Genomic DNA, 14076 nt, shown 5'->3' with positions numbered 1-14076 from the left:
AACAGGTCGCATGAATACCCCCTGCCCTTCTCAGCCACCCTCTTCCAATGGGCATTGTCCCAGCCGGCCTTGGGCATTGTAACGTCTCCCTTCTTAGTCTACTGCAGCCGGGAAAAGCAGAATAGGAGGCAGAGGCTTTTGCTATCAGATTCCACTTCACTTCAGGAACCATGTTTCAATTTGGTTCCAGGTGGATGACACCCTCTCCATGTTTAAGAGTAGAGCTACAATTTTGTTCTTGATAAAGCTTATGGTTAGGGCTTGTTCACTGTCAGTTAAAACGTTGACAGACGACAGCCAATGGGGACAAGTCTTGTGCTTGAACATCATTCAAAAGATGCAAAACCAAGGTGTTTGAAATCGCTTGTTTCATCTAATTGGATAAAGTGCTAAAGATATTTTGTGAAAGTATGAGGAAATTACACTCTAACTATAGTGCAAAAATATGCAAAATAGTGTTGGTGTAGGTAAATTTCTTGAACTTGTGGCCATCTATTAAATCTCCACCTCTTCAACAACAATGTTGGCAGGCCAACCAGTACTCATTTTGATTGAATTACTGCTCCATGTGAGAATAACTGTAAGGTGTGCCTTAATCCATTCCTTCATTATGCCGCTCGAGGCATTGAGTGCACAAGATTCACTGAGCTCCTCTTCTCTCACATGTTCTGCATCATTCATAACACATGAATGCATACTAATAACTGTATTTTGTCACTATCATAGCTTTCTCTCCATCTTTCTTCTTCCACAAAAGAGTATTTTTTGGTGCTGTTCCCAAGCAGGGTCTCATGGGGGGGATGTGAGGTCTTTGTACTTTTATCAAGGGGGTGGTCTACACCTCTTTGATATGAAAAAGACCTTGAGATACCCTCTATTTTGATTTGTTGGATGTAAACACAATTGAATGGAATTAAATTTGTTACTCTCCTACAATTTACTTCTGTGTGCTCTTTATAACGCACACCCACACCCAAGCACGCACAAGCACGCACGCACACACACAAACACACACACACACACACACACACACACACACACACACACACACACACACACACACACACACACACACACACACACACACACACAGTCTATCTCCCGTGAACACTCCTACTAAATCCTTGGCGGCAGACAGTGACACCCTCTTTTCTCTTTTCTTTCCTGACCCCCACCCTCGGCCCCTCTCAAGCTAGGCCTTCTCAAATTCAGGATCAACTGTCAATGACATCATGTCTGGTTGTTGGGGGTAACGAGACAGCCAGGACGTGACTTCTATCAGGGATGAAAGTTTGTCAGTTGGTTCTCCCATTTCTATCTTTCCCTGACCCGTCCATACTTCCTTTCTCTTCCCATTTTGTTGCAGCCTTTGTCACCTGCCACTGGAGGGCGCCTAGAGCCTACTGTCAGTAGGAGAGGTTGTCTTACTGTCCTGTGAGAGCTTGTCCTGTGATCACCACATGTCAACTCTAACAAGGTCTTTCTCTGGTCTGTCTTTTCTCAGTAGATTATTTTTGTTTCAATGACATTTTCTGAAGCACATAAAAACAACAAAAAATAACACACTTCAGACATTATGTTTCACTCAGCTTTGAGCATCAATGAGCTTTTTGATACAAAAAGTTATATTATGGGTCGCATGTGTTGAGCAGATGTACACATTTAATATAGATATACCTCATGGCCAAAAATATGTGGACTACCTTATCCAAATATTTCTGTTTGAAGATTACAATGTTCCCTGTGATCAAAGTGAGCCTGGCCTTACCCCCAGTTCAGACCAAAGGGAGTCCTACATTAAAACAGATATAAATAAGTATGCTAGAGATGCAGTGTTATCTACTACGCTGTTTGTCAACCATTAGCATCCTCTAATGAAATGCTGATATTGAAGCTCAATCTTTGTGGGGTAAATTATTTTTTTAGTCAGTTAAATCATGATAGAAGTTAAACCATGTGAAATTAATAAAAAAAATGAAGTAAATTATTACTAGTCATATAAAATCCATTGTTAAACAACAGCATCAATTTAAGATGCTCAGCTAACTGCAACTTAACACTGGGTGGATTTAGAAAAAACCCCGAAAAGGTTCTCACCCATCCATCCATTTTCTAGCGCTTATCCTGCTAAAAAAGGGGGGGGGGGGGGCGGGGGGCGGCTGGAGCCTATTCCAGCTGCCTTCGGGGGAGAAGCGGGGTTCACCCTTGACAGGTCACCAGTCCATCACAGGGCCGACACATAGAGACAGACTGCCATTCGCTCTCACAGCCACGCCTACGGTCAATTTAGAGTATCAATCAGCCTCGTCCCCTCTTGATGTCTTTGGACTGTGGGAGGAAACCGTAGTACCTGGAGAGAACCCATGCGGGCACAGGGAGAACATGGAGACTCACACAGAAAGATCCCGTGCTCGAGGTGGGGCTTGAACCAGTAACTTTCTTGCTGTGAGGCGACAGTACTGACCACTACACCACCGTGCCACCTTAAAAAAGTAACTATTTTACGGAAAAAATATTGCGTTTGCCATAGATTTGGAATCTTTCCTTTATTTAATCAGCCCTTGCCCATATCAAGTGTATATGACTTAAAGGTGTAGAACCCTTTATCTAGCAAGTATCTGAGCTTGCACTTGTTGATTGGCATCCTGCTCCTATTTAATGAAGGTGGGTGCTGTGTGTCTCATGCAGAGTGTTCGTCAGTCTGAATATGGCCTTATTGACTCTCCGTGGTCTTTCTGAATTGAGGCATGTCCCTGCAGCTCAGTAAAAAAAATATGATAGAAAGTGTGAAAATTCAAAATTAGCATAATTTTTAATGGTCTACTTAGGGGATACATGAAGATGTCTATAATAATCATGAGTGAAAAGGATTCAGAGTTAAGGAACATTAGTAAAACAGATACTAGTGGTGAGAAGAAATATATGAAAAACTGTTTGGAAAATGCTGGAGGACAGGAAACAAAGAGTTTAATACAAAGGAGAGTTAAGAAAATAAAGAATAGTTCTCAACATTGGGGCAGAAAGGGGCAGGAGTATGGAAAGGGAAAGCAAAAATGATTGAGGGAAACGAGGGCAGAGAAATTAGGGAGGGATCAGCAGCGCAGTTTCAGATGGTTTCCATGTGTCGAGAAGCGGAGCTGAGCTGGCTCCAGGCGGGTGTGGTTGGACACTAATGAGAAAAGTACTGGTGGTAATGGAGGAGGCATATGAATGAGGCGCAGAGTGCTTGAATGAATAAGGTGAAAGAGGGAGAACGTAAAAGGCAGACAGAGAGGGAAAAATATTCAGAGGGAGGAAAGGACAGCTAAAATGAGAGATAAAGTGATATGTGTGTGTGTGTGTGTGTGTGTGTGTGCGTGTGTGTGTGTGTGCGTGGTGGGGGGATTAAGATTAAAGGTAGCAAGGATAGAGTGAGGCAGCAAGGGAGAGGGCCTGCTTGCCTAAGGGGTGTTCTCCATATGCGTCAAATAAACAGTTGAGCAAATGTGGTGAACCACACATGTACAGTAACATACAGACATACACATGAACCCACTGAGATAATGTGTGTGTGTGTGTGTGTGTGTGTGTGTGTGTGTGTGTGTGTGTGTGTGTGCAGGGTGGTTTTTTTTTTTTTTTGGCCTGTATCCACAGAATTAATACATTTCCTGCGTTTGACCAGTAATCACTGTCAAAACACATACATTTCCCCCCCTTTCTTTTATACACAGAGACAAATTTACACATCTGTACATATTAACAATATATAGTGATCCCAAAATGTCTACCTGAGTCTGCTGCGGGATGTTCAGAAAGTTGTTGTCCCGTGATCCGATGCCGACAAACCTGTTGGGAGCTGCGGCGCCTGGCGTGGAGTATGCTATAGAAAAAAAGGACACAAAGACATCAATGCATACAAAAGCATCAGCACACAAACAATCTGCTGATTCCAAGGAGAGTAGTTCCATCTCGAAGTAGTTTCATTTCCATCTCAACAAGCATTTGTTTTGATGAGAATATTGATACAGATAAATATGAAGGTACCACCAGCAGCTGGTTAATATAGCCCAAAATAAAGATAGAAAAGAGGGAAAACAAGTAGCATGGCATGATGAAACCCACAAAGCAGCACATCTACTGTTCACGAACATGTTATGTCATTTGTTCAACTTTCACACAAAAACTGCAGGGTAACAATAAAAATATGCCAAATTCAGTTAAGTTTACACAGGACATTTACTCACTAAAATTAAGACATCTTTACGAGCAGCTGCTGGTTAGCTTTACCAAACAAAAATAGGATCTGTCAAAAAACATGTAAAAACTACAGTCCACCCTCGCCAACCCAAAGTTAAAATATGAAATTTTTCAGTTACGTTAAACAAATCTGCCCCCAAATTTAATGTTTTCTTCCCTGGCCCATGACCTGACCTTCCACCGAATGCGTTAAAAATCTGACTCAAAGTTTTTACACAATCCTGGTAACAGACAAACAAAAGGCATATATTACTTTAGCCTTGACTGGCAGAGATAACTGTCACACAATAACAAAAATAACTCCCTGTCTGGTCACCATAGCTTGTGCATTTCACACTTAGCTTTTTTACAGAAAAAAAAATCAGTACACTAGCATGCACAGTTAAGTCAAACTATGGTTACAGCACAATTAGGCCATATATGTAACAAGGAAATACCTATCTATTTAGTATGAATGCCTCTGGAATGGTGGGTGACAGTATGTCCCCTAACAGGCGGTGGCAGTCAGACTTCATTCTGGTTCACTACTTTTGATCACATACCAAAATAAAGTTCACCAGCAACAAGAAGCATAACTTTCAAACAGCAAGATTAAATTCCAAGTCCATCACAGAAGAACAACTATTAAGGAAAAACTGCCTTCTTAAACTGAGACAACAGGAAGTTTGTTTCTTCATCGAGAAATGTCTGTTTGATGACTTTCTTGTTACATATTGCTGGGGATCCAATGGAACATGCTCAGACTGCCAGGCAGATCAGGGGACGTAATTCAATTCCCAGAGGAATTATCTGGGTATGTTAGACTTTGAAAAATTCCACTTAGCAAGACATGTGTGCGTGTATTTTAAAAGTCCAGTTTTTAGTCGGACTAAAACAATAAGTCTATACAGTTTGGGTTTTTCTGATCACCGTTCTTAAATGACAAAGAATTCCGATACATGCATTTGTCACAACAAAAAGTCCCACTTTATTTCATTGAGGTCATAAAACCCCACTGAGAAGTTTGAGGAAATCTGGCATGCAAACATGTGAGCACTGAGGATCAAATCTCGTTGATAAAGCATCATTCAGGGACATTTACAACCCACTGGCATCAAAGTCTCTGACAAATTTAGGGCAGTTTGAGGTACCCTACGGACTCCAGAAATTAAATCTCATTCAGGATTCAGGATGTAGTATGCAAACTTGTACAAATGAAAGTCAGTGTGAAGAAAGCTAGAAAAAACTAGGAAAGAAGAGACAGAGAGAGGGAAAGAGATTCATGTGTAATCAATGGCATGGACATATTCAGAATACATCCATGTATTAAGAAGTAAGTAGCAAGCATTGGGATAACATACATAAGACATTAAAGACTTTAAGACATTGACTGGGAAGGGGGGGTAAAACAAAAACACTAAATTTGAAAGAAAACAATAAGTAAATAAATCAAGAAAGTGCTCCATCCAGTGCCCCTCCTATCACAGGTAAGGAATGTACTGTGAGCGCAGCTCCAAGACCGGACTGACGTCACTCCCTCAATTCTAAGCACACATTCTATTTGGCTTCACAATCACAAAACAAACAAAAAACAGGAAGCTAAAATCAACTCAACCAAAGGCAACGCTGGATGAATTTATTCCACTCATGTCCCACTTTCCTTGGAATGCTGTGGAGTCCTTATAAGTTAACTGCCCTAAATTTGTGCCCTTCACCAATAAATTAGTAATCAAAATCTTCTCAAAAGTTGAGGATCTTCTTTGGGTCTACTGATGAGTCCAGCGGGGGAGAAAGCAGGATCTATAATGAGAAGAGCTGGGGCTGGAGATGCAGCTTCCCCTCCAGAGATTGTAGAACATGAAGGGCCTCTCAAACTGACGGGGGACTAAAACAGAGCCCAGATGGATGCCGCACAAGTCCATTGTGACAGATATCTCTCACCACACTGTTGGGGGCTGTGATCTACTTTTCTGTGCTCCATGGTGTATTCTGTGCTGGCTCCCATTGCCTTCCAAGGGTGAAGGGAGGTGGGATGTAGGAAACACAGGAACAATGATGGCACGAAGTTGCAGGAAGAACAATGGGGTGGTGTCTTTTCATTGGAGGCCGTTGTTTTTTTTTCACTATCTATTTGTATTTTATATCTTTTTTTGTCGGTTTGGTTTTGATAATGGTCTCTGCGGGGTCACTTACACGGAGATGCGGGCGAGGAGAGTCCGCCGTCAGGGGGCGTGCTGTTGGGTTTAGAGTCGGGCATAGGGAGGGGCACTGGGCGGGCCACTGGGGGAGGTGGAGGCAGCAAGAAGGAGCCTGGCATTTTGCTCTGACCGCTCCCGTTTGGCTGCAGACAACACAAATAGGGTCAGGAGGGCGACATGCGACAATCCGCAGACACGGAATGAAAAGAGGACGCAGCTTGGGAGGCCAGGTCCAAAAAAATATCCATGACGGAGGTGGGGTGAGGGGACGATGGTGGAAGGAAGGAGAGGAGGTGGTGGAAAACAACAACCAAAGGGATGATGTATGTGGACGGCTTCTTTTATGAGGGTGTGTAAAATAATAATCATCACAGGGTTTGATAGGAGTGGAGGCTGGACCTGGAGGTGAGAAGTTCCACAGGGGTGGTCCGTGGTAGGTGGAGGAGGAGGAGAGTGAGCAAATTATTGACTGGGTTCATCCAGAAGATGGCAAAAAATCAAAACAGAATATTCATCTACACAAGCACACCACCACCAATGATACCAGCACCAAACAACCAAACTCCAACTCAACTCAAATTGTTACAGCTAGAGATGAAAACAGAAACACGGTGACACAACACAAGACGGGTATGCTTGACTGAAGTGTGCTGTGACAGATTCACTTTCGTGCTGATGGCTGTAAAATCGGAGGGGTTGGGTGGAGCAAAAGAAAGTAAAAAGAAAGGATGCGGTAACGTCTGGGCCTGAAACAGCAAACGGCAAATTGACATTGACAAGACAGCACAGAAATCTATAGGCCAGCTACATGAACAAAGTGTCCTCTGTATCAGGGATTGCTGTGGAATGATTGTCTGTGTATTTAAACATATGCCTTAAATAAGCTCATGACATGCACTCCCCACTCAGACTTCCAACAAATTATATTACCTTGCTGAACCATGCAATGTGGTCACTATGATTTCAGATCTGTTCAATGAGCCACTGATGCTGATGTTTTTCAAACTTTTCAAACATATACAAGTAAAAAGTCTCATCAACAATTAATTAATTCATACACAAATCTCACTGTATGTTGTGCAGTAATAATTTCTCTCTCAGGATTCCAGGGGCTACTTTCAAATTTAACCATTTCAAAACTAAAGTCCACAAATGATGGGTCCAGCATAAACACAAATCTAATTAACTGCGTCGAGCAAAACTGAAACAAAAATGTTAGAGAAGGCTAATAAATCCAGTCTTTCCTGTTAATCAGTCCTTACTGAATCTAAATGGAAAATAAAAGCAAATATAATATTAAATGTTTTCATCATATATACAGTATATATATACTGTGTATATATATATATATATATATATACTGTGTATATATATATATACACAGTATATATATTGTGTATATATATATACTGTATATATATATATATATATATATATACTGTGTATATATATATATATATATATATATATATATATATATATATAAAAAACACACACACACACTATATGTAGGAAAAGCATAAAATTAATATTTTACAGCATCTTGGCTTCCATACAGCCACTATTCCATTGACATACATGTCTTTTTGTATCTTTTCGGAATTCTGTGACATGTTATGAGAGTCACACACCGTAGTCACAAAAAGTCTTCTCATGCTAATGCAAGTGATAGTTGCTAGGTATAGTGTATCTGCACCTTCCATACGGCTGGTGAGCCTTACCTGTCCGGCGGCCTGCCCTGAGCCATCAGCACAGACAAACTGCACAAATTCCTTCAGGGGATCCTGTCCAGGGTGGTGGTGGTAACGGATGGTCGGGTGGGTGAAGTAGGGGCTAGACTGCTGGATGATGGAAGGAGATGGGAAGTGCAGAGCTGAGGCTGAAGCACGGGGACTCCCTGCAGACACAATGTTGTTATATTATTGGAGCACACGGAGAAAGTTGGTATGAGCGAGAGGACAGAACTAATTTTTACAGATTGTAGAGATGTGTGATGAGATTAAAGAATGATAGCAAGAATATCACATCAGAAGTGGAAACATTTAAAATTGGTTAATGTTTAAACCCAGTGCTTAAATGGAGTAAATGAAACAAATGTTTTTGCAAGGGAAGCAGAAGTTTATTGCTCTTATGGGTTTTGCTTATTATAGTTTGTGATCAACTGAGTACATCTATATGGCTTTATAGAGGATTTTTCCACATGCAATGCATTCATATGTGAATATTTAACATAAATAATCAACATCATTGAGATTTCCACACAGGTAAACACACACACACACACACACACACACACACACACACACACACACACACACACACACACACACACACACACACACACACACACCTGGATGTGCCCAAATAAAACTGATGCAAGTGCTACATTTCAAAATCTGATCCAGAGCCTATAAAAGAAAAAATGCACAAAGAGATCATTGAGCACTGTCTTAAATTTGCAGGACGCCTGTGTGCTGCTTTCAGGGTGTGATTCATTGGCATCGATGCAATCTGGCACAGAGACGATAAGGCTGTTTTTTTTCTCCTATGACTCATTTTGTGCCTATGACAGACCAAATCTGTATATTCACAATGTATGGCTAAGTTAGTGTTTTTCTTTAAACGGGCTTTGGAGCATCATGTTTGTACGTTTATGTGTTTGTGTGAATGTTAAGTGTAAGGTTTCATATTATCAACATTTTTATGCTAGCAAACTTAATTTAAATAATTTAAAAGCGACACCAACCAGAACTGAGTACGGGTGAGAAGTGTGAGATAGCAGTGGTTGGTTGAGCTCTACCAGTGAACACAAAGCCCCCTCTGTCAGAACTATATACACTCCTAAATCTCCTTGAATTGTATTAGGCCTTTTCTCCTCTTAGCTGTGCCAGTCTGACACCCAACCCATCAAGGCCCCCCAGCTGCTCATGTTAGGCTGCCAACACTTGTGTCTTATACATTGTGTGTACTTCATGAGAGCACCAGCCCGGCTAACATTACCCCCCAGACAGGGGCCTATGCCTCTGAGCCCAGCAACACCTTCCTCCCCTGCCAGACTGCCTGCCCCCCAGTGGAGCTGTCTCCCTGCTCCTATAGTCTTCCTGTTAATCCCATTAGATGCTGGGTTAAGGCCAAACACTCTGGGGGTATGGGGGTGGGATGTGGATGGGATAGGGTGGTGGAGTTGGCGATGAGAGGAGACAGAATCTGAGGGAATCCCTACACCCCTACATACGCTCTTTTCTTCCCCCTAGAGGGAAGACCACTGAATGACTAACAAGAGCGAACCCCACCAAAACCACCCTCTCGCACCAGCACTGCTGTCAGCGGATAGCCCTGCTAGCTTACTCCTCCATCGCAATTCACCAACCTCTAAATCCCTTTGGATCATGTCATCCACAAAGAACAACATTGCTGAAATTGTGGTAAGCACTTTCACGCCAGCGTGGGAACACCCCAACATGTACACTAGAAGAGGCTGTATACAAAGAAACAAATCACAGCTATATAAATCACAAGAATGTTGGCCAAAAGGAAAGGTGTTGAAATCTTGTGTGCATGTGTGCACATGTTCGTGCAAACTTGTATGTGGGTGTGGAGATTGGATTGCTGGAGTTTTATCCTAAGAAGCACAAGGCCTTGTCAACAACCACCGAGGCGGGTTTAATGACACAGCGGTCAACCTCATTGCTTCACATCTGCTTGGTGGCTAAAAAAGGTTTTGATGTAGCCAAGCTAGAGAACTAAGCACATGGATAATTATCTCTTGTGGGTTCCTTCTTTGGCTGAAGTTACCAATGTACACTTTCCAGATAGCAGGGAAGTCCTCATCTCAATCTGGTGATGAAACTAAGAGAGAGGTGATTTATTATCAGAGCCACTTTACTTCAGTTTGATGCCTGATGTTGAGCTTCTTATTTAGGTCTTGTGTAGGATCGGCTGGCCCATGGACTGGCAATGACTTGGCCCTAATCCACAGATCCATAAACTTTGTCAGTAGCTTCTAAAGATTAAGTCTATGTGTTATGCCCTTTCACATACATGCAAACTTTGTGTTAGGTAACAGAGAATGAACCACTTGGCAGACTCCTTCCAAAGACTTTTTTTTAGAAACTCTGTTGATGTCTGAATGAGCAAGACTTTTGGAAGCGATAACGCAGACACACGTTCATTTTCAGATGATGGTGTTTTGATTCATTTTGCCCCTATAAAGTGACCATTTCCAGGAGAAACTTTACGTGAGTCGAGTTGAGAACTGGTTTCATTTTTAAATACTGTATTAAAACAACCCATAATTTTCATGGCACGTGATAAGCAGAACAGTAACTCTTTCATTCCTGTCTGTTTCTGCTCTGTACAATTGTAACTGAGGGCACAAATATTCTTTCTTGCTTTCAGGAACTAAAAGTTAGCTTGAAATTATCAGAACGACCATTATGATGGAGGCCAAAGTGGACCTTCATGAAGGAAGCTAAGAAGAGAAAACACTCATCACTTAGCTACTGCTGCTCACTCAGCCAGGGTAACTGTAGCCATTAGCAACTTCATTTGACCATGTAAGCAACTGGATGGGACACAGGGATGAAGGCAGATCCAAAATTGTCTCCACCTAAAGTAAAAATGTGTTCCCATTCTCTCTTGTTGTCAAAAATCAGTTGTTAAATTTCTATATCTTTAAACTAGAGCAGTGTCCCACTAAATTCTCTACAAAAATGTGTTTTAAAAGTTGTCTGGAAGAAAAATAAAATGCTATTTCAAAGTGTTAAACACTTCCATTGTGGGTGTATCACTGGATATTTTTAATCTCCTATTTACCCCAATATCTACCACCTCAAATATTCCACTACTGGAATATTATATGCCACCAGGTTTGCCATGTGACTGAATAAGGAATACTAACCATGTAAGCACAGTATCTCCTTAAAATGAGATTAACCCCAAATATATGACTTTAAGACCCATCTAAAAGGAGCACTATGCTCATTGTACATACAAAGTTTTGTTTAGTAGTTATGAGAAGTACTACTCAGTATGTGGTTATGTCTCCTGCGGTGTTTGAGGAACCACTCAAAAGTCTCAGTAAGACTCAGTTCAGGCTTGTGGTGTGGGCATTTAGGAGGCAGGGGAAGATCATATGAACCAAGGCTTGACCCAAACGTTTGGTAATCTTGAAAGAAAACTTGTTATAGTTTAATTACAGGGGTATCACTTAAAGGGCCGGCAACATCAAGAGCAGTAACTACGACCACAAATATATGGTTTTGAAAATTGTTCTTATTTAAGTGGATGCTAGAATCAAGACAAGTACAATGACTATAACAGTGGGATTATATTGTTGGGATCACTTTCAGTGTGATTTTATGAATGACAGAAACACTGACAGCCAATTTAAATCCACTCATACTCAAACTCCTTCGCCATGCCTTTTCACTAAAAAAGAGAATGAATGATACACACACCATCCTAAGCACTCAGGTGTCTGAACAGTGTAAGTGGGACAATCCTGTTTTCAAGCTCCTTTGTAAGACACATGAAGGTGAAAGCATGAGTCTGTTGATAACAGTAAAAAAATTAAGTGATTAAAAAACAAACAAACAATGGGCCCAAGATAGTTCATCCCACAATTCTGCTTAGATGTGCAGTGCATCTATGTGGCCTCAAACACTGTTGAGACGCACTATGCTCATCACTCAAAGTGGGCATAGAAATGCTGTAAAAGTAATAACTGCTGCTAATGACACTAAAATAATCCCATACCTGCTGTGTGATCGTTTTTGCTGACAGGGTCTTTTAAGTTTATTATGCTCTCAACAATCAGTGGGATGTGAAACTGATGACTCAGTAAAATTCCTCATAAAAGTGTCAGATTCTTATTTATCATTATTTCCTTCTATATTTGTTTTTTAGTTCTCTGTGCAGAGTACAGTAGGAACAAATAATAAATGCCAATTTTACTGAGTTTCTATAAACTATGGGTTATTGTACAATGCTCATATAGTAATTGTTATAGTTATTGTTCTTGGTGGTGATGGCCATTTAAGCCCTGATCACATCAGCAGATACATACTTTTGAGATGCACCATAGTCCCAATTCAAGAAACAGCAGTTTATCAAATGATCAAAAACCACTTGCAATACATTAAACTTGGTGGTTTCAGGCAGGTGCCACTGTGCTTGACTGACATGTCACTTTGCTCTGTGACAACTCTTTTAGTTGTGGGAAGAGAGCATTGAAGTAGCACGAGTAAATGTGCATAAGGATATTGTTCAGTCTTTGCTTATTCTTTCATCTGTCATTATAAAATATCAATCTCATAATTGGAAACATTTGAAAATAAGGATACACTGATAATGGTTGCTTAATGCTTAATTGTTAGGTGAGGGCTGAATAAACACAACTTAAGCATAGTTGAAATGTATTAATGCTCTTGCTGATATTATAAAGTAGGCAACATGTAAACCATCAGTGACACTTCACACCATTAGTAAATGTTTATGTGACACATCAGTTGCCTAACTGTTAAGTAAACATTAACAGACTTATTAATGTACTGTATGTCACTAAATAATATATTCTCTCATCTTCAGTTTAACATTTAGCCTTGTAGGGACATGTTTTTGTTCATTTGATAATGTCCAAAAAGGTACTAATTTATCACATTATCAGGTCTCAATCATCAGCAGATTTTTGCTTGCTTCAGAAATTCTGTAGGAGTAAGATGAATGAGGCATCATAGAGGAAATGATACAAGAGAGTTCCTGTATCATTCCTGAGGAGTTGTAACCTAACACACGAGGAGGAACTAACACAATACATCAATCACTTGTACAGGTGGCAGAAAAGTTGCAAACACCTCTTGAGGAAGAAGAAAATCATCTGCAGAGATGATTTCAAGACAAGACCATACACCGACAGACAGGGGCAGAGAGGTCACACCCCTACACCCAGAGTCCCTTGAGCTGCATCATTCCCTTGAGGTCAGAACAGGCCGAGGAAGGGGCAGAGGTCTGCAGAGCTATCTGCCATTTTTTTTATACATTCCCAGCTGCTCTCATCTCCCAAAGGTAACGCTCCCACCTGGGGGTGCGAGGGCTGAAGAAGTGGGGTGGGTAGGAGGAGATGGTGAGGGGAGGTAAGGGGGAGGAGAGGGAGGGGGCGATCAGGGGGATTGGGAGCTGGTCTCACCTGGTCTCACTCCCGCCAGCATTGGCAGTGGGTGGTGGGTGAACGCCATGCGGGGGGACCTCGTCTGGGAGGACAGGGCGCTGAAATCGAATTTCCCCGGCTTCTTAAGAGAACCAGGCGATGAGAGTCCTGGTAAAAGGGGATCAACAAAATGGCAGAACAGAGACGAGGATTTAATCAAACATGGCTGCTTTGCTTGATTTGACTCTAATAAAAAATAGAAAAATAAAATTATCAAGAATTTTTAAATTTGATTAAAAAGAATTAAATGATTATGATCGACTGAAACCAATGGATTGATTGATTGAATCATTCATTGATTTGCTTATTGACTTAACATACAAATGGGTCCACTAATCTCAGTATTCAGTACTTTATCTTTGTATACAGTCAGTGGGCTGTACCGTGTCAAATTAAGGGGTGGGGTGGGGTATAGGGGGGTGGTTGAGGGGGCAGGGTCCGTTGAGAGGCCATGTT

At 41.3% G+C, this 14076-nt stretch overlaps 1 protein-coding gene across 21 annotated transcripts in view; it reads right to left on the bottom strand.

Annotated features, from left to right (window-relative positions):
* Nucleotides 1-14076, bottom strand: part of nfixb (nuclear factor I/Xb) — a 182805-nt gene that overhangs the window by 9108 nt on the left and 159621 nt on the right. For 15 of the 21 annotated variants that reach the window (XM_086183881.1, XM_086183877.1, XM_086183886.1 and 12 more), the window contains 4 exons: nt 13600-13728; nt 8135-8310; nt 6409-6556; nt 3768-3859 (listed from right to left, as the gene is read on the bottom strand). In XM_086183881.1, the coding sequence (XP_086040007.1) occupies nt 3768-3859; nt 6409-6556; nt 8135-8310; nt 13600-13728 (545 nt within the window). The remainder of the gene's footprint in view (nt 1-3767; nt 3860-6408; nt 6557-8134; nt 8311-13599; nt 13729-14076) is intronic. The other 6 variants (XM_086183893.1, XM_086183895.1, XM_086183896.1 and 3 more) reach the window with 2 other exon arrangements.

The sequence above is a fragment of the Aulostomus chinensis genome, chromosome 18, assembly GCF_037954235.1.
Source record: "Aulostomus chinensis isolate RoL2024-O1b breed Wild chromosome 18, RoL_Achi_v1.0, whole genome shotgun sequence".
Classification (NCBI taxonomy): domain Eukaryota; kingdom Metazoa; phylum Chordata; class Actinopteri; order Syngnathiformes; family Aulostomidae; genus Aulostomus; species Aulostomus chinensis.
Note: the sequence above shows the minus strand (reverse complement) of the source record. Positions and strands in the feature narration are given on the sequence as shown.